Here is a 16,857-nt window from a genome sequence, read left to right as displayed (position 1 = left end):
GACTGTTTGGCAGGGGGTGTAGGTATAGCAGTGGACTATGGCAGCAGCTGAAAGTCCTTGCCCTGCCCAACTAACACTGCCCTTTGCCCATTTAGCGCAGGCAACAAAGGGCCAGCCAAGAACCTTTGTAGTAGCTGGCACTCCCTGGAGTCTTTCCCTTGGCTGAAATTAACAGGTGCCCATGCTAAAACTGCTTGTCCACAGCCAGAGACCCAACTGCTTCTCTTCCCCTCTTTTCCAAGCACAGGCCCGGTTGGCGAAGGCAGAACCAAGCCACCTGCCCACAGTCTGGTTCAGTCTTCTGTCCACATGTAGCAGAGCAAGGCAGCCGCTTGGGCAGTTCAGCATGGAAGAAGTAGGCGCAGCACGGTTTGCGGAAGGGAAACCACTGGGGTGGGGAAGGGAGGGACAAGTGGGAGACAGAAAATGCCTTCTGGTACCTCCTCTCAAAGCCACAGAAAGCACCTGGTCTCTTTTCCACATTTTATTTTGTTTGACAAGCAGAGCCTGGAAATCCATGGTCCTGAAGAGACCAAGCACCACCCGTGCTGGGTGGCTGGGCAGGAACTAGACAGGGAAGAGCAGGACAAGCAGACTTCTTGAGCCAAATCAAGGGGGGAGTACAGCAGAGCAAGGTTCCCAGTTCCCCTCCCCAAGCAGGACTGGGGGAGCCATGAATTATGGCCCCAAGAAGCCTGTTTGCCCTGCTCTGCCTCCTTTACACGCACACGCCCCTTCCTGCTGCACATGCACACAGCCCCCGGCAGCTTGGTTGGAGGGGACAGAGGCTCAAGGTGGCGTGCATGGGGGGGGCACAAATCAGCTTCCTGAACAACGCATCAGTAGATGAGGTGAAACGTGAGCCAGCACATAAGGAGGGGCTGCAGCCCGGACACAGCCACGGTCAGGTACATGCGCAGCTGGTTCTGGGTATCCCGCCTCAGTACCCCTTCAGCTGCCTCCAACAGGATCTTCAGGCGCAGCGTACGGATCTAGGAGAGGAGAACAGACCAGACCGGACAAGGAGCCGAAAAGGTCGAGGGAAAGGCCGCCCATCTCCCCTCAGCCGAGCCTGGCTGGCGGCCTCTCTCTTACCATAAAGACAAAGGTGGTGATGCAGCACCAGCCGAGCAGCACGTAATACCCGGTCTTCCCAAACACCAGCCCTGCCAAGAGGCCCATGATCATGCTGGCAAGGCAAGGAGAAAAAGTCGGGAAGGGTCAGCCCCGCCCCAGCCCCATTCCGTTCCCCCCAGCACGCAAGGGTCCCGAGCTCCTCACCCGACGTATTTGTAGCCCGAGAAGGCGACCAGGTCGAAGGGCGTCAGGTCTGTGTTGATCGCGGCAAGGTAGAGGCCCAGCAGGACGGCCAGCACCTCCACGGCCAGCCAGGCCAGGGCCGAGCTCGCCAGCAGGCCCAGCAGGTCGGGGGAGAACCTGCACAGTAGCGGCAGAGAGTTGGGGAGGGGTCCCGGCAGCGGGGGGAGGGGCCCAGGGACCGCCAGTCTCACCGGTTCTGCGTCCCGAGCGCCAGCCCCGCCACCAGCAGGTAGGTGATGAAGGCCATAACTGCGGAGGAAGAGAGGAGGAGGAAGAGAGGAGGAGGACGGGGGCGCGGCTGCCCAGCGCCCGCGCGACCCCCGCCCGAGGCCCTACCTGGAATGTAGAGGTCGGGCGCGTTGACGTCGAAGCGGGGCGCCACGGGCGTGTCCTGCTGGTAGCGCACCTGCCAGTCCTGCCCAGACAGACAGACAGACGGGCAGACGGGCGGCCGGGGAGCGGGGCCCGCGCCCGTCGCCCCGCCCGCCGCGCTCACCTGGTGCCCGAAGGGGAAGAGCAGCAGCCGCAGCTTCTGCCCCACGTACAGCGTGTCCACCGCGAAGTAGCACTTCAGGCGCGCCAGCGGGACCAGGCGCCCGACCTGCGGGCAGACGGGCGTCAGCGCGCCGGGCCGGGCCGGGAAGGGGCGCGGCGCCCCGCCCCCGCCCCCGCCCCCGCTCGGCGGCGCGGTCACTCACGTGGCGGTCCACCAGCGCCTTCCCCTGCAAGGCCAGGTGGCCCCCGTACGCCGCGGCCAGGCCCGAGATCGGGTCCGCGGCGGCCCTCGCGTCCTCCGGGGGCGGGGGCGGCGGCGGGGCGGCGGGCAGGCGGCGCTTGGGCGGCGCTGCGAAGGGAAAGGCGGCCGGCCGTCAGGCGGCGCGGAGACCCCCGCACCCGGCCCCGGCCCCGCACCCGGCCCCCCGCGGCACCCACGCGCGCGCGCGGCCCCTCCGGCCGGGGCGCCTTCCATCGCCGGGGGTGGCTGTGGGCGGGGTTCTGGCGCCGCCCGCGGCCAATCGGAGGCCGGGCGCCGAGCACGCTCCGGAGAGGCGGCCGCGGTCGCCCCTGACGTCGCCGAGGCGGGATGGCGGCGGCGGCGGCGGCGGCGTCACTGCGCACAAAGCCTCCCCGGCGCGGGTCCCGGCGGGGGGCGGAGTCCCGGGCGGGATCGCGGGGCTGCGGGAGGGTCACGTCAGCGAGTGACGCAGCGCGCGGAGGACGGGGGCCGCGGGTTCGTCCGTCATGGCCGGATCGTAACTTCCCCATCTCTGGGCTGCTCACCGCAGATGGCAGTGGCGTCGATGAGAGGCAGCGAGGCTCCCCCGCCCCCCGCAGCAGAGGCCTGGGTCTTCGTGGCTCTCCTGAAGGGCGGGGGGCATCCGGACCTTGGGCGGGGGGCCTCGTTCCAGGGGGAGGCGCCGCTGCAGGGAAGGCGCGCTTCCAGGGTTCTGGTAGCTGGCACTGCTTAACTGAAGACGCCTGGAGCGTGCCAACCCTGCAGGATCGAATCGGCCGGGCAGGTGCTATGGGACGCAGGTGGTCCCTCAAGTAAGCAGGCCCTGTGGCATGTAGGGTTTTTAGGTCACAACCACCCCCTTGAATTGTGCCTGGAATCAAACCAGCAACTGGTACCGCTCACAAAGTAGGGGTGTTACAAGGGCATACTGAGGCATGCCCATGACTGCTTGCGCCACCGCATTCTGGACCAGTTGAAGCTGCTGGGTGGTCCTCAAGGGCAGCCCCACATACAGCACGTTGTAGCAGTTAATCCGCAAGATGACTAGGGCATGAGTGAATGCCTGAAGGGCCCGGCAATCTAGGAAAGGGCGCAACTGGCACACCAGATGGAGTCGTGCAAAGGAACTCCTGGCCACAACTGACACTGGAGTGCATGTCCAGGAAGACTCCCAGATTGCACACCTTGAAGGGGGACGTGCTACCTCATCCAAGGTCAAAGATGGAACGTCCCCCGATCTGCATGGTCCAAACACCCGCAGCTGGTCTTGACAAGATTGAATTGGAGACCGTTCCTCTCCATCCAAACCCACAGAGTCTCCAGGCACTGGGACAGAACCTTGACACCTCGCTTGGCTGGCCCTGGGGGTCTTCCACCTCTGGTCACGAATCAGGCTGCAGTGCCCACTTGGGACTGGCAAGCCACCTGGGCTCTCCGCTCCTGCACAAGGAGCAGGTGGCAGCCATGGCCAGGAAGATCTTCAAGCAGGTTCAGCTTGTGCATCTGTTGAGTCCATTCACTCGTGCCTTGGGCACCATACAGGCAGATTACTTGAAGATTGTTCAGAAGCTGCAGTTGGCCAGAATACAGAGGCATAAGTAGTGATGCCTGCATGGCATCCCTGCTCCGTGAGCTGCGCTGGTTATCAGTACCTGTCCGGGAGCAATTCAAGGGGCGTTAAAGCACGAGGCAGGGCCCAGTTCTCTCTCTGCTGCTGCACCTGTCTGTCCTGCACAGTCCAACAGATTCAGCTTGTTCTGGGTCCTGTCCATGGAGCAGGAGCCAGGAAGCGGCCCTCCTTTCTCGCTGCACCCTACCTGACTTTCAGCGAGCCTTAAAATGCTGGCTTTTCCCCAGAGCTCGGGAATGGGGTGAGTGATCTGTTTGATTTGGTCCCTCTGGGTGACTGCAGTTCTTTTCTTATATGATACCATTTTTTAAAAAAGGTGAAATGGCCAAGAGTCATTCTGGATTCGGGTGCCCTAGAAATTTAACAAATAAATAATAGGCCCTGTATCAGGCCTTCCATGGCACAGTGGAGCCATTGTTCAAGTCAAGCCAAGGGATCGCCAGTGTGGGCTGCTCATAATGTGATGTGGCAGTAGCTTCCTCTCCTCCCTGTTGGCACAGCCCAGACCAGACTTTTGTCCCCGTTTGCCAGAGAGCCATCTTCTTCCGGTTTCACACACTGCCGAATGTGCTGAACCATGGAATGGTCATTTGGTTGAAGCTCTCGACTAGGCTGTCGTATGAACCCAGCTGACCAGCTGTTACTTGGGGGCATCCTTCTTTCCTGGCTGGGCTAGGGCCCCAAGGTGGTGGCTGTGAGGGGCTGCTGGTCCTTCTGATTCTCATGCGATCAGCTGTGGAAGCACAATTCTTGCTGGTGACAGCTTGGCTTAGTTTTCTGCAAGAACCCCTTGTTAATGGGGAGCACATTGCCTCAACAGTCCTGGAGGTGCCTGCGTGCTTCAGGAAGAAGATTCACTTCCAGCTTGCTGGGTGGGCTCTGGGGGCCATGCTGGGCTGCTCTAAGTGGCAAGGGTTGAGCACAGAGAGCCGTGGTTTCCCTTGCACAAGGTTGGGTGGAAGTGAGGTACCGGAACCTCTGGAGCAAGCACTCTCCAACCCACACAGGCTGTCCATGTACACACTGACCTGCAAACACTCTGGATACTCTCACATGAGCAATGCAAGTGATCGTTGGCAACTGCTCATTTGCTTCACTTTCGCTCCCACCCCAGCTGCTGTTGGAGAGGATCCTTTTTCTCTGCCTTGCTGCTCTTCTGGGCAATAAACTGCAGGGGAGGATACAATCTCTGTTTTCCCTGGGGTCCTCGTGCCCCCCCCCATCTTGGTTCTCAAGCTTTCTTGCAAGCAAGCCTCTCATCTCTTCCCCAGTTCCTGTTGTTTTCGCACAACTCGCTTCCTGCCAAGAGCACACCCACAGTCCACAGAGTGGAGGGAGGGAAATGCCTCCCTCCTCAAGACCTCCAGAGGGGGCTAGCGAGCCCTTTTTTCTGCTAGGCTTTTATAGCCCTCCATCATTTTGGGAGGTGGCAAAGGCAAAGGCAGGACAGGAGGAGGGCAGCTGTAAAGCACAACCTGTGCCCATCTCAGGCTTTGGCCCAGAAGTCCTGCCTGGTGCCCACTACGCCTGCCCTCTCCAAAGCAGCAGATCCTTCCCTCCTGGGGATGGGGGAGGGGGGGTGGCACTCCAGCTCTCTGGGTTGGAAATGCCAAGGTCAGCGTCTGGGTGGATGGTGGGGGTGAGGCCTTAATCTGTCAGGGGAAGGAGACACAGAGACGGAGTCGTCCCTGAGCATGTACCCGATGCTGAGAGTGCGACCGACTCACCCAGTGGAAGGGGCGAAGCTGGTGAAAGTGGACCGGGAGGCGGCTCAGCTCGCGCTCGGGCGGCGCCGGCCCAGTATCCCGCCTGCCAGGTGCAACTCGAGGCAGCCCTGGCTCCGCCCGACGGGAGGGGCCTGGCCGCCGCCCAAGAGGCTGGCCCGCAGGGTCGCTGGGCCGCGACGTGGTGGGGCGGGCGCCGGCTTCGCTTCTCCAAACGTTTCCTTGTTCTTCCGCTCGGTTTGCCGCGACCGGCTCTTCGCTCCGCCGTCGGGTCCATGAGGCGCGGCGCGGTGTTGGCGGCCTTCGCGCTGGCCTACGCGGGGTATCTGCTGCTCGGAGCGCTGATCATCTCAGCCGTCGAGCGACCCTACGAGAGCCAGCTGAGGGCCGAGCTGCGGGACCTTAAGAGCGACTTCCTGCGCCACAGCCCCTGCCTGTCCGAGGCCACGCTGGAGCGTTTCCTGGGCGCCGTCCTGAGCGCCAACCGCCACTCCGCAGCCCTCCTGCGCAATGGCTCGGCTGCCGCGTCCAACTGGGACTTCGCCTCTGCCTTCTTCTTCGCCAGCACCTTGATCACCACTGTGGGTGAGTCAGCGCCGGCCGCACTTCTTCGGTGAAAGGTGGCCACGTTCTCCTCCACTTCCCACGGGTGATTCCGGGCGCAGTGGGCGTGGAAGGGCCGGGCCGGGCCGGGCCACAACCGAGCGCCTAGGAAGGTGTCAGTGTCGGGAGGGGTTCAGCGGGCCTAGAGCCGAGGCGCACGCACCCAGCCACCGCCCCCGGCTCTCGGGCACGGCCTCCTTTTCGCGCTTCGACGCGGCGCCGTATCTCAACCGTCCGCGGACAGGATCCTGAGGAAGAACTGCTGGTGCAGGTGAGCAGCCGGGGCTGCTGGGACGCTGCAGCTCGCTTCCTCGGCTTCGGCTGGGGCCCGATGGATGCTGTTGAGGGCCGAAGCAGCGCGCAGGGAGCGGGAGTTGAGTGCGTTCGTTGGCTCTGCGTAAGAGCCGAGCCGTCGGTGCGGTTCTCTGCTGGTAGAGCCCAGCCAGATACGGTCCCTGCAGCCCGCTTCTCACCGGAAGGGCGCGGACGGAGCTGCCAGGGGTTAGCCGGGTGCCCGGGGCTGCGTCGCCTTGCTCGGCGGTTCAGGACCCCAGGCAAGCCGCCCTATCGAGCGCCTTTCGGGCTCGTGTGGCTGCGTGAGCTGGGAGCAGCCCACCGGCTCGGCCCGTTGCCTTGCCCGGTGGCGGCTGGCTCGGGAGTCAGCTTCTTCGTAGCGAGCATCAGGCAGCTCCTGAAGCCGCGCCCGGGGCGCAGGCCCGATTTCAGCAAGGGCCGCCTCTTCCTCGGCGGGCTGCAGGGGCCCCTGCAGGGCTTAAGCCCGGAGCAGGCTTGCTTCTCGACCGCCTTCCGGAGGGTGTCTACGGCCCTCCCGCCACCGAGGAGAACGGCCTGAGCTTAAAGGAAGAGGGGGCTGCCGCGTTTGGGCGTGCGGTGCCAGAAGGCGGGGAGGAGACGGTCTCAGCGGCTTCTGGGCTTCCAGCCGCTTGTCTTCTCCTGCCGTAAACCGGGACGGAGCAGCAGGGAGGAAGCGGCTATCCTGCCACAGACCTCCCCTTAGCCCTGATATTGCTTCGTTGCCCATGGTCCCAGTGCTCTGTCAAACAGGTTGCCACCCTGGTGCCCTCCACAGTCAGGTTCCATCAGTGGCAAGAGACGATTTCTTGGCTTTTTTGCCCACCGCCAGTGGTAAAATCTCATGTCCCCACAATTTTTATCTAACGGCAGGTACATTAACAGAAGCGGGTTCTGCAACATTTTATTAACAACTCAGTTACATAAATATTGCACAAATTGTCATGTAGAATGAATATGAAGATACGCTTGTGATTATAGAACCCACAAAAGTGGGCAAAAAAGAAACGAGCTGATTTCCCTCCTCCATCTCTTTTTGGGGAGAGGAAGGATGAAAGGCATTGTGGGTAGATGCTGAGCTTTGGCTTATGGGGCAGATGTGCCGGTGTTTCCTTAGAGAAGGGTCCCTAGCCCTGAGCACCGGTGGTCCCTTGCCACACAGAAGGATGGGGTACCCAACCCAGGAAGAGACCACTGCTGTTTGGGCCTCCTGGGATTGGGCCCAGACACATGTCAGCTGGCCAATTTCTCCAGCAGGGAGAGGGTGTGCCACCCTCTGGTGTGCAGCTCAGGCTGTAGTGAATTTATCCTTTAGGGCAGAGCCCTCCCAACCAACCGCCTGTCTGAAGAGCAGGGGCTTAACCCAGAACCCCGCAGTCTTTCAGTAGCTGGGCGCAGGCGGTGGAAGATATTAATGGGGATTAGGCAGAAGATGGGGCTGGGGCTCCCCACCCTCTGGCTCCAGGGCTCCTGCTATCTCACCAGTCATGGGGTGCTGGCACCCACCTAGCTGGGGCTTTTCTTTGTGAGCGTACAATCCTCAGGGAGGCTCTTGCAGCACGTGAAGGCCGCCCTCAGGCCAGGAAAGGTGGAAACTGCTTCTCTGTGCCGTGTCACCTCTGTCTAGACCTGGTGTGTCAAGATTTGTTCTCTTCAAGAAGGAAAAGCCTTTAGAGGATCCCAGCAATGATTAAGCCATTATGCTTCCAGCCCAGGCTCTTGGGCTAGGGCTAAGGCTAACTTTGGCCTTCAGCCATTTCCTGTCAGATTTGGGCTTTATCGTGACCGGCTCCCACACATTGGTGTCTCTTGCGTGCCACAATATCCAGAGCCTTTCCCTCCCTTTCCCACTCTGCATTTGCATACTTTGTGAAATTCAGGTTGCTCCATGAACGTTGTTTCCCCTCAGAAGGGCTGAAGTTCGTTTGCCTCCTGCCTATGAGCCATGTGAGGTCTGCTATCCAAACAAGAATTTAGCCCCGCAACGACTCATAACCCTTCAGCCCCAGCTCCCGCTTGCCTGTGGGCTCAGTGGAGGGACACCCGGCTCTCTGCCCTCGGCCCCAGGCGCTGCGTGTGGGGCAGCTTTTGGTCACTCCTTTGGCTGCTGGTGCTCACCCGTCCCTCCTCCCCAGGCTACGGTTATACTACACCCCTCTCGGACGCAGGCAAAGCCTTCTGCATCTTCTATGCGGTGCTGGGCGTCCCCTTCACCATGCTGGTGCTGACAGCCGCCGTGCAGCGCCTTGTGGGCACCTTCACCTCTGGGCCTCTGGAATACCTGGCCCTGCGTTGGGGCTCCAACCAACGGGTCCTGTCGTGTGGGCACCTGCTGGCACTGATGGGCCTGGTGTTGGCCACCTTCTTCTTAGTGCCTGCTGCCATCTTCAGTTCGCTAGAAGAGTCCTGGAGCTTCCTGGATGCTTTCTACTTCTGCTTCATCTCCCTCTGCACCATTGGCCTGGGAGATTACGTCCCTGGGGAACAGCCCGGGCAACGCCTTCGCCCCCTCTACAAGATCTCTGTCACAGGTCAGCAGCGCTGTGCCCTGGGGAGTGAGCACTAAGGCCAACCTGCCAGGACAGCATCCAGATGGGGAAGGCCGAGCAAATCTACCCTTTCATTACTGGGCACCCCAAACCCATCACTTCACATGGGAAACGGTTGATACCCTTAAGCTGTGCCTCAGCCAGATGGGGGGGGAACCTAGGAGGGGCCCCTCGTATCTTCCACACCTGCCCCTTGCTCACTATCCCACCTCTCCTTCCAGTTTACCTGCTTCTGGGGCTCATGGCCATGCTGCTGATACTCCAGACCTTCCACAAGCTGGCAGACCTGCACGGCCTCTCTGACCTGGTCTTCTTGTCCCCGGACCAGCCTCCTGAGGAGCACCAGAGCATCCTAGAGGAGCGCAGCCCTCCCTCTGAGCCTGGGCAGAGGGGGACGTTGCCTGCGCACCCCCGACCAGGGGGACAGGCACAGTATTCCTCCATTAACAGATAGCAAGGAGTAGGACGGTGACCGTCAGGGCTCAGCCACAAGGAAGACTCACTGCTCTCCTCTTTACCGAGCTTCTCTGCCCCCGACCTGGGAAATGAGGCTGCTGGACAGTCCGTTGTGAGCAGAGGGCTGGGAATGCCAGCTGCTCTCTCAGACCAGAAGAGATTCTTCTGGCTCTTGCCTTTGGGTGAGCTCGCGGTGGGGATTTTATTTAAAAAGCACAGATAAAAGGCTGGAACTTCCAGGCACTTCACTCTGCCCGGTGACACGTACTTTTGTAACTGTAGATAGTACATCATGGCCCAGGTATCCTTCCTTCTTTCCTTCCAGCTGTAGCTTGAGCTAAGTTTTGCAAGTGAGGAGCTGCTGAGGCGGAAGTCCTGCTGCTTGCTTAAGAAACCCAAAGCCGCACACAGAAGGTGGAAGCTGGGGACTCTCCCCAGGGTCCCCTCCTTGAATGGTTTTGCTCCTGATGTGAACTGGCCGGGTTCGTTCTTGGGGTTTCTTTCTAAGTGCTTGATGCTCGGACTGCAGAAGCCCCCTCCCCTCCCCTCCCCTTCCGGCTGGTGAGGCCCCAGAGCTATCCTGGAGGTTGCTTGGCCTGTGCCGCTCCCCCAGGCCTGAGTGGGCCAGTCCCCGCCGTCTCTGCCTCTCGGGGGGGCGGAACTTCCTCCCTGCCAGAGAAGCCAAATCCGAAAACTCCTGTTATAGAAAATATTTATTGGTCCAGTAACAGCAGTGAGGAAGTGACTGTGGCCCCACTGGCATGATGCCAAAAGGCCCCCTGCCTAGCTGACAGCCCCTCTCTGGGTTGTGTGCATGTTTAGATGTGCAAGGGATTTTAAGCATCTGTTGTAGTAATCAGGGAGGTGGAGCTGGGGGAGTAGGGATGGTGGGGTATAGGGCCCCCTCCCCTCACAACAGGCACAAGTACCTGGGAAATGTTCGGGGATTTGGGTTTCCTTGCTACCCCCCTGCCCTGCAGGATGAATGTGGTTCTCCAGCCAGTCCCTGATGGTAGGGCAAGAGCCCAGTTGGCTGACACTCGCCTGCATGCTCAACCCTAATTCCATGCCCTCTGAGAAAACCCCACACTTTCAAAGGGCCAAAGGAAATGCAGAGAAGGAGCGGCCCCTTCCAAACGCCCCTGCACCAGGAGGCACTAGCCACCACCCTGCAGGATCGCTGGCCAGAGCGCCAGAGGCAACTGAGCTCTGACGTGGGCCTTGAGCCAATGAGGAAGGGCTCCAGGGGTGTGCCCTCCCCTTGCAAACTCAGACAACAGATGGAGCAGGTCTTGGGGGGCCCTTTGGAAAAAAATTTCCAAGGGTGAGAAGACGTTTTCAATCAGGGGCCCCTGGGACCAAGCAGGGAGGTAGCCACATTGGCTTCCCCCTTCCAAGGACAATACTTATTGGGGAGAGTATTGAACCCTATTTTGGAACTTCTGCCACCCCCACCCCCCACAGCACTAACCAGAAGCAGGGGAGACCCGCCTCTCCTGAGCACTGCCCGCCCAGCACTAACCGCATTCCCAGGCTCCTCCAGGGGCTGCAGGCCGACAACTTCCTGGGGCAGGAAGGGTGGGGCAGGCAAAGGGTCCTTTCACCTTCACTACCTTCCTCCATTCCCCGCCTGGACAAGTAATAAATATTTCCCCACCCGCCCCAGCTCAGGCTCGGCTGCGGGGTGTGTGGAGGCAGCGGGGAGGCTGTCCGGTGGGCACAGTGCTGGGGGGGCACAGGCAGCGGTAGGAGCCGTCCAGGTTGAGGCAGCGACCACCAGAGCAGAGCCTCTCCATCTCCCTGCATTCGTCAATATCTACAGGGGAGGAGAGAGACGGAGTCAGGTCACTGGAGGACCAGGCGTCGGAGCGGTCGAGATTTGGCCAGAAAGGCGAGCCACAACCCGGCAGCTGGGGGGCAGGCAGAGGCAAGCGAAGCGCAAGGGGAGGGGCCCCTCTCACCACGGCAGGCCATGTGGGTTGGGTCAAGACGGTAGCCCTCATTACAGGAGCAGGTGAACCCGTCGGCGACTTGGACACACTGCCCATTTTCGCAGCCACTGAGGATCCCGCACTCCTCGGGCCGGAGCCCTCCAGCGCCTCCGAAACGGCCTGCTGCCGAAAGACCCACAGACAGCGAAACGAGGCTTCCTTTTGGCTCTGGCACACCCAGAGCCCAGCAGCCACACCTGCCCCTGCCCTCCTTTTCCCCTCCTAGAGGCTCCTCTAGGCCTTCTTTCAAGCCAGAGCCACCCAGAACACAACCGGGAGCCCGCCCACCTGCATCTCCCACTCACGGTAATCTTCGCTGGCCCGGCTGGGCCGCCGGGATAGGAAGGCCCACGGCCATGGGATGGGTAGTGCCAGTCCGATTCAGGGGGCTACGAGGCTGGTATCCACCCCGGGTGGCTCAGCTGGGCTCTCCAGCTGTGTGTCACTGTAGGATGCATCGTCCAGGCCAGTTGCCTCATAGGGTGATGGGCCTGCAGAGCGACTCGCGGAGGGAGCGGGTTGTAGCCAGGAAGTTGAGGGCCAGGCCGGGCCAGGGGTTGTAGACCTCAGGGCCATAGGGCAGAAAGTCGCCTCCACCATATTCAAAGGGCGCCCCAGGCTCCCTGCCCGCATCAGCCCATAACTGGGGCGCTGAAGGACATTGCACAGGGCTTCAAAGTCATCTGGGGGAGGGGAAAGCAAAGGTGTGGGGGTAGAGGGCAGAGACTTTGCAAAGCAATGAAGGCACAGGGTCAGAGAGTCTCACTGGGCCCCCACGGTATGGCTATATGGACGGGATGTTGAAAAAGGACAGGATCATCTCCAGAGGAAGTGCGGTAAAAGGTGGCCCCCCAGCATCTCCCCACGTACCCCTGGGAGGCCCTGAAAATTCCTCGATAAAATTTGCACTGAGAGAGAAGATTCTCAAAGAACTGCAAAGCTGGACAAAGTAGAGGAAATCTGGGGTGGCGGTGGGGGTGGCTTAGGGAAAAGGCAAATCATGGCAGACCGAGGTGTATACCACTGCACGCAAGATGGAACTTTTCTGTGGGACAAAATCACCCGCGAACTCCTTTCCACCCAATGCCAAGATGGCCTCCAATCCATACAGCTTGAAAGAGAAAACTAGACAATGAGAAGGCTCCTCTCAACAGCTCCTAGCACCACTGTGGTTCTTCCTTTCCAGCACCTGAGGCAGCTGGAGAGGATGGGAGATGTTCTGGTCCCCCTCTCTGTTCACTAGCTCCTCTACTCAGTCCCTGCAGCTGTCACTGGCCTCACTCCTGTGGGGAAGAAGGGGACCTACCAGAGTCCCGGGCTGGGCACAGAGCACAGTTCATGCTCCAGGCTTCCCCATAGAGACAGCAACACTCCGTGTAAGTCACCCGGCGGTCCAGGCGGGGTCGGCTGCACACCAGGTCCGGGCCCACCTCTTGCCAGCATACAGCCAGGTTGTCATCTGGGGGAACCGAGCAGAGAGGCTTCAGAGAGGAATTGCCAGGGTGACCCGTCCCTGCTGGCACCTTTCCAAAGAACTGGGTATCAAGGATCGTGTTGTAATCAGAGTCTCCAAGCACCTCTCTGGCCATCTGGCAGAGAAGGCGGTGCCCTGGGCTAGAATTGATGGGCAGAGAGGTGGGGCAGTACAAACCCAAGCCGTGGCTCTCATTGGTCACGCAACGGCGCTGGGAGGGGTCCAGCACCAGGGGAGCAGCACAGGAGCAGTAATAGGAGCCAATGGTGTTGACGCAGTGCCCCCCCACACAGGGCTCGGCTTCTTCATCCAGACACTCATCGTTATCTGGGGTGACAAGGGCATCAGTCGGTCTCAGGACTGCAAGCACATCAGGAGCTGGGGGGCAGCAGCACAGCTGCCAGGAGAGCCACCCCAAGTATTCCCTAGCCAGCACTCACCAATGCACTCCAGGTGCTGCGTCTCATAATAATAGCCATTGGGGCAGTAGCAGGAGTACCCAGGAATCTTGTTCACACAAACCCCACCCTTGCACACCTGAGAGCTGGAAGAGGGCACACTCATCCACATCTGTGTAGGAACATCTTGGGAGTTGGGGATCAAAACAAAAACAGTGAAGAACCCCCTCCTCCATGAACCCCCAGCCCCATTTCTAAGCCTGCCCTCCCCAACCCTGCAGCAGAACTGGCCCTGTCTGGACACCCACAGTAGTTCCCCACCTGCGACAGCCGGGACCCGTTTCCTGGATGTTGATGGTAGCGTAGCCACTGCCGTGAGGACACAAAGCTCTGGAATTCAGCTGGAGGGAAACAGTGCATGTCTCAGCAGCTGCCCAAAGGGGCCCCGAGTGCACCGCCCGCCGCTCAGTCTGGTGGCTCAAGAGTGGGAAAAAGCATCCTCCTTTTCAAGCTGTCCCTTCTGTTCCAGCTCCAGTTTAAAACCACGGAAATAGCCTTCATAGATACCTTCCCGAGAAGATCCAAGACTGGGTAGATGGTAAACCCGAGGACGTTCCTAAAGGGCAAACTGGGCCTTTTGGAGACTGTTGGTTTCCTCCAGAGCCATCCTGTGCTGACAGGCACCCTCAAGAGAAACCCACCATCTGGAACCAATTTAGTGCCCTGAATGCAAGTTCCCATTTGTGAGAATGGCTCTCTCCCTCCCTTTCATTTCCTGTTTGATTCCTAGAAGTCATAAGCACTGCCGCGTGCAGGATGGCCAATACCCTGCTAAAGGCTGGGGATTTCCGTGGCCAAGACAGCCTGGCTGAGCACCTCCCAGAAAGGGGGATCTGCGGCGGAGATCAGAGGCTGGCTTGCAGCATCTTAAACCACAATCTCTCCTCTATTGCATTTCCCAGAACGATGCAGGCACTTGTGTGGTGAGCAGATGGGATCAACCCCTAAGCCTGGCCATTGCTCACACCGCTCTGCTTTGGCCACCCTGGAGACTTCTGCCTATGCATATCTGTTCAAAGGATCAGAGCCCTTGCAGAGAACTTGGGTGCGCTTGGCAGTTTGACTTGGGCCCATGCAACCCCTGCCTCTCTGCCTTGTTTCAGCTGCAGTGCAGACCTACTTTTGCCCCACAGCTCACACGGCTCGATGACACGGTTCTTGCCGCCTGAGCCCGAACCATACTTCAACGCCTTGTATGGCCAGTAGGAACGACCGCTTAGCTGGTGACCTGCCTCTTCCACTGGGTGCTTATAATGGGTGGGCCCAGCACCACCACACAATGCTTTGGAGAAGCCTGTGAGGGGGAGGGTCCCCCAAATGCAGCTTTCCCAAAAAGTGGGTGGGACCAAAATGGGCAGGCAATTCCAATGAAACAGAGGATGAAAATGAAAAACTTGTCCCCTCACTCAAGTAGTTGCTAATTTGTACCCAGCGCCTTTAAATGGCCTGCACAGGCCAACCAGGGGAGGGAAGCTGCGGCTGGGAGAGCAGCAAGCAGCCTCCCTGCCTCATTTGGTGGCAAAGGGGCCCGAGGCTGGGGGGCTAATGCATCTCACTCTATGTAGAAGAGCAAAGAGGATGGTCTTGGAGGACCTAACCCTAATCTTAACCATGGTAGCAATCAGAAAAGCACAGTTTAAGCCCATCCCTTAACTCTGAAAAAACCCTCAGTCAGGCCCCTCTTGTTCACATGAAGATGGGGGAGGGGCACATTCAGGGCTTGCACAGATTCTGTTTACTAGAGCTGTTCCAGCTCGAAGTAGTTCTAGTCCTACATGGCACTGGTCTAGCACTGCACCAGAGCCCCTGCCGGGGCGGCGCTGTTTACCCTCCCCAGCCTTACCTGTCCCCAAGGAGGGGCAGGCCTGGATGTGGCAGTCAAGGCCCCAGCCGTGGCCAAGGCTGCAGCAGCATCTCCTGGCGCGTGGTGCTCCTGGCCAGAACGTTCTCACAGGCCTGGGCTGCATTGGGGCTCATAGTAGCATCTCGCGTGCTGCAGGCCGTCACTGCTCTCTGACTGCACAGCATCCGGGTGCCTGGGGAAGGCTGGGGGACGAGCTGCAAAGGAGAGGCCTTGATGGAACCCTTCGTTCAGCAGGTTACTGCTAAAGCGCTCTGCCTGGGGTGCCTTGGGTAGTCCAGAATGCAGTGGGGTCTGCCAACGGGCAGCAGCCAATTTGGCAACATCACGCCTATTCTGCAGTTACTCTGTTGGCGACCTGGTTGCTCCCATTCAAAAGGCCAGTTATTGCCTTTAAAGCCCTACGTGGCTTGGCACCCAGGTATCTACAGGACCACTGCATCCCACCCAGTCTTGGCCCACCCGATTTGGATCTGAGGGCTCCCACCCCATGACGGCGATGAGTCTTCTCAGCAGTAGCCTTTGGAACCCTTTCCTTCCCAAAATAAGGGATGCCCTCAACCCCCTGCTCTTCAAGAAGGCCTTAAAAGCATTTTGATTCCATAGAGCATTTTGGGTGCTGCCCATACTGGCTTGCCTTAATTAATATGCTATGTGCCTGATGACTTCTAATTGTTGCGTGGCATTGAAAACCACCACAAATCCCTCTGGAACTGGATAGTCTATTTGTGGATGAAACACATCACTGGCGGTGGTTGAAATCTCCAGAACTGCTGAAGCTGCTGCTCCAGCCTCCCCCTGCAGGCTGCAGCTTACTCCTGCATTAGCCCAGAGAGTGGGCTCCCTGGGGGAAAAACTGCAGCTGCTCTCTTAAAAACCCCATGCGAGGGGTCTGGAGATGCCATTAATGCCAGGGGCAGTTTGGAGCTTTGAGAAATCAGGAGGAGGGGACATCCATGGCTGCCCAGCACTTTATTGCTTCAGAGGCAGCCTACCCCCAAAGGCTGCCCACTGCGAAGGCCGCTCTGCTGATGGACTCCCAGAGGCATCTGGCCACTGACCCTGGGGAGTGGGGCCAGTTGGAAGTGCCTATGCTGACCCAGCGCCAGGAGGTCCTTGCCTCTCAACTGGGGAAAGGAGACCGAGCTTTTGGCACCACAGGCCTCTCCCCACTTCAATCCCTCCCAAGCCCCCTCCCCCGCCTCTCACCAGCACCGGGCAAAGCAATGCAGTGGCCAGTCATGGGGTCAAACTCTTCACCAGCAGGGGCAGATGCACAAGAAAGAGCCTTCCACGTTTCCACACACGGTGCTGTTCCACACACCCCCTGTAGTGTCTCACACTCATTCACATCTGCGAGGAACAGGTGGAGAAGCAGGAAAAAGTTCCCCCTGGAATCCAGCCCTCCACCTCTCTCCTACAGCAGAAGGCTGCATTCCCTCTGCCCGTCTCAGGACCTCCCACCCCATGCCCCCTGCTGCCAGCCACATACCTAAGCAATGCCGTCCATCCCCTGGCACTTTCATAGCCCTGGTCACAGATACACTGGAAGGACCCAAGCAAGTTGTGGCAGATGGCATGGGCACCACACAGGGAACTGTTCTGGCACTGCGTCCACATCTGCAAAAGTTACATCCACCCACTCAGGAGGCCTCATGATCTTTTGGTGGGCTGCTGAGTTGCAGAAGCCACCACTGAGGGGCTCCTTCTCCTGCCCATGGTCCAAATACCATGGATGTCCTC

At 59.6% G+C, this 16,857-nt stretch overlaps 2 protein-coding genes and 1 pseudogene across 9 annotated transcripts; 1 reads left to right on the top strand and 2 right to left on the bottom strand.

Moving 5' to 3' along the window:
• Window positions 1-469: 469 nt before the first annotated feature.
• YIF1B (Yip1 interacting factor homolog B, membrane trafficking protein) lies at window positions 470-5,134 on the bottom strand. Of its 8 annotated transcripts, XM_088150961.1 has the most exons (8): window positions 4,715-4,961; window positions 2,019-2,164; window positions 1,817-1,921; window positions 1,657-1,735; window positions 1,512-1,569; window positions 1,282-1,437; window positions 1,096-1,189; window positions 470-992 (listed from the first exon to the last, which is right to left on the bottom strand). In XM_088150961.1, the coding sequence occupies exons 1-8, from the start codon at window positions 4,944-4,946 to the stop codon at window positions 840-842; spliced, it is 1,023 nt and encodes a 340-aa protein (XP_088007087.1). In that variant the 5' UTR covers window positions 4,947-4,961; the 3' UTR covers window positions 470-839. The 8 variants fall into 8 exon arrangements, with proteins under 8 accessions (XP_088007087.1, XP_088007085.1, XP_088007086.1 ...); XM_088150959.1 differs by having other exon boundaries at window positions 1,512-1,735; window positions 4,715-5,129; XM_088150960.1 differs by having other exon boundaries at window positions 1,657-1,921; window positions 4,715-5,119.
• Window positions 5,135-5,549: 415 nt separating this feature from the next.
• Window positions 5,550-9,863, top strand: LOC103054593 (potassium channel subfamily K member 6). The gene is made up of 3 exons (XM_007433789.4): window positions 5,550-5,995; window positions 8,461-8,856; window positions 9,096-9,863. Exons 1-3 carry the CDS (start codon window positions 5,686-5,688, stop codon window positions 9,326-9,328), a joined length of 939 nt encoding a protein of 312 aa, XP_007433851.2. The 5' UTR covers window positions 5,550-5,685; the 3' UTR covers window positions 9,329-9,863.
• A 208-nt stretch (window positions 9,864-10,071) lies between these two features.
• On the bottom strand, window positions 10,072-16,734 carry LOC148214535 (latent-transforming growth factor beta-binding protein 4-like; annotated as a pseudogene).
• Between the last annotated feature and the right edge of the window lie 123 nt (window positions 16,735-16,857).

This window comes from Python bivittatus, unplaced genomic scaffold (genome assembly GCF_059951505.1).
Source record: "Python bivittatus isolate LINGU-HERP-01145 unplaced genomic scaffold, Pbiv_v1 ctg000620_np1212, whole genome shotgun sequence".
NCBI classification, from domain to species: Eukaryota; Metazoa; Chordata; class Lepidosauria; order Squamata; family Pythonidae; genus Python; species Python bivittatus.
The sequence above is the reverse complement of the archived record's forward strand: the minus strand, read 5'-3'. Positions and strand labels throughout refer to the sequence as shown.

What these genes read in the sequence shown, in the direction of transcription:
- YIF1B (XM_088150958.1), bottom strand. Translation starts at nt 4,946, where the DNA reads ATGAGAGGCTTGCTTGCAAGAAAGCTTGAGAACCAAGATGGGGGGGGG. An exon ending in AGTATCCAGAGTGTTTGCAG is followed by an intron (nt 2,165 to 4,714) that starts GTCAGTGTGTAC and finishes TTCCCTTCGCAG; the next exon opens with CGCCGCCCAAGCGCCGCCTG. An exon ending in TCGGGCTACAAATACGTCGG is followed by an intron (nt 1,190 to 1,281) that starts GTGAGGAGCTCG and finishes TTGCCTTGCCAG; the next exon opens with CATGATCATGGGCCTCTTGG.
- LOC103054593 (XM_007433789.4), top strand. Translation starts at nt 5,686, where the DNA reads ATGAGGCGCGGCGCGGTGTTGGCGGCCTTCGCGCTGGCCTACGCGGGG. An exon ending in CACCTTGATCACCACTGTGG is followed by an intron (nt 5,996 to 8,460) that starts GTGAGTCAGCGC and finishes CCTCCTCCCCAG; the next exon opens with GCTACGGTTATACTACACCC. An exon ending in CTACAAGATCTCTGTCACAG is followed by an intron (nt 8,857 to 9,095) that starts GTCAGCAGCGCT and finishes CTCTCCTTCCAG; the next exon opens with TTTACCTGCTTCTGGGGCTC.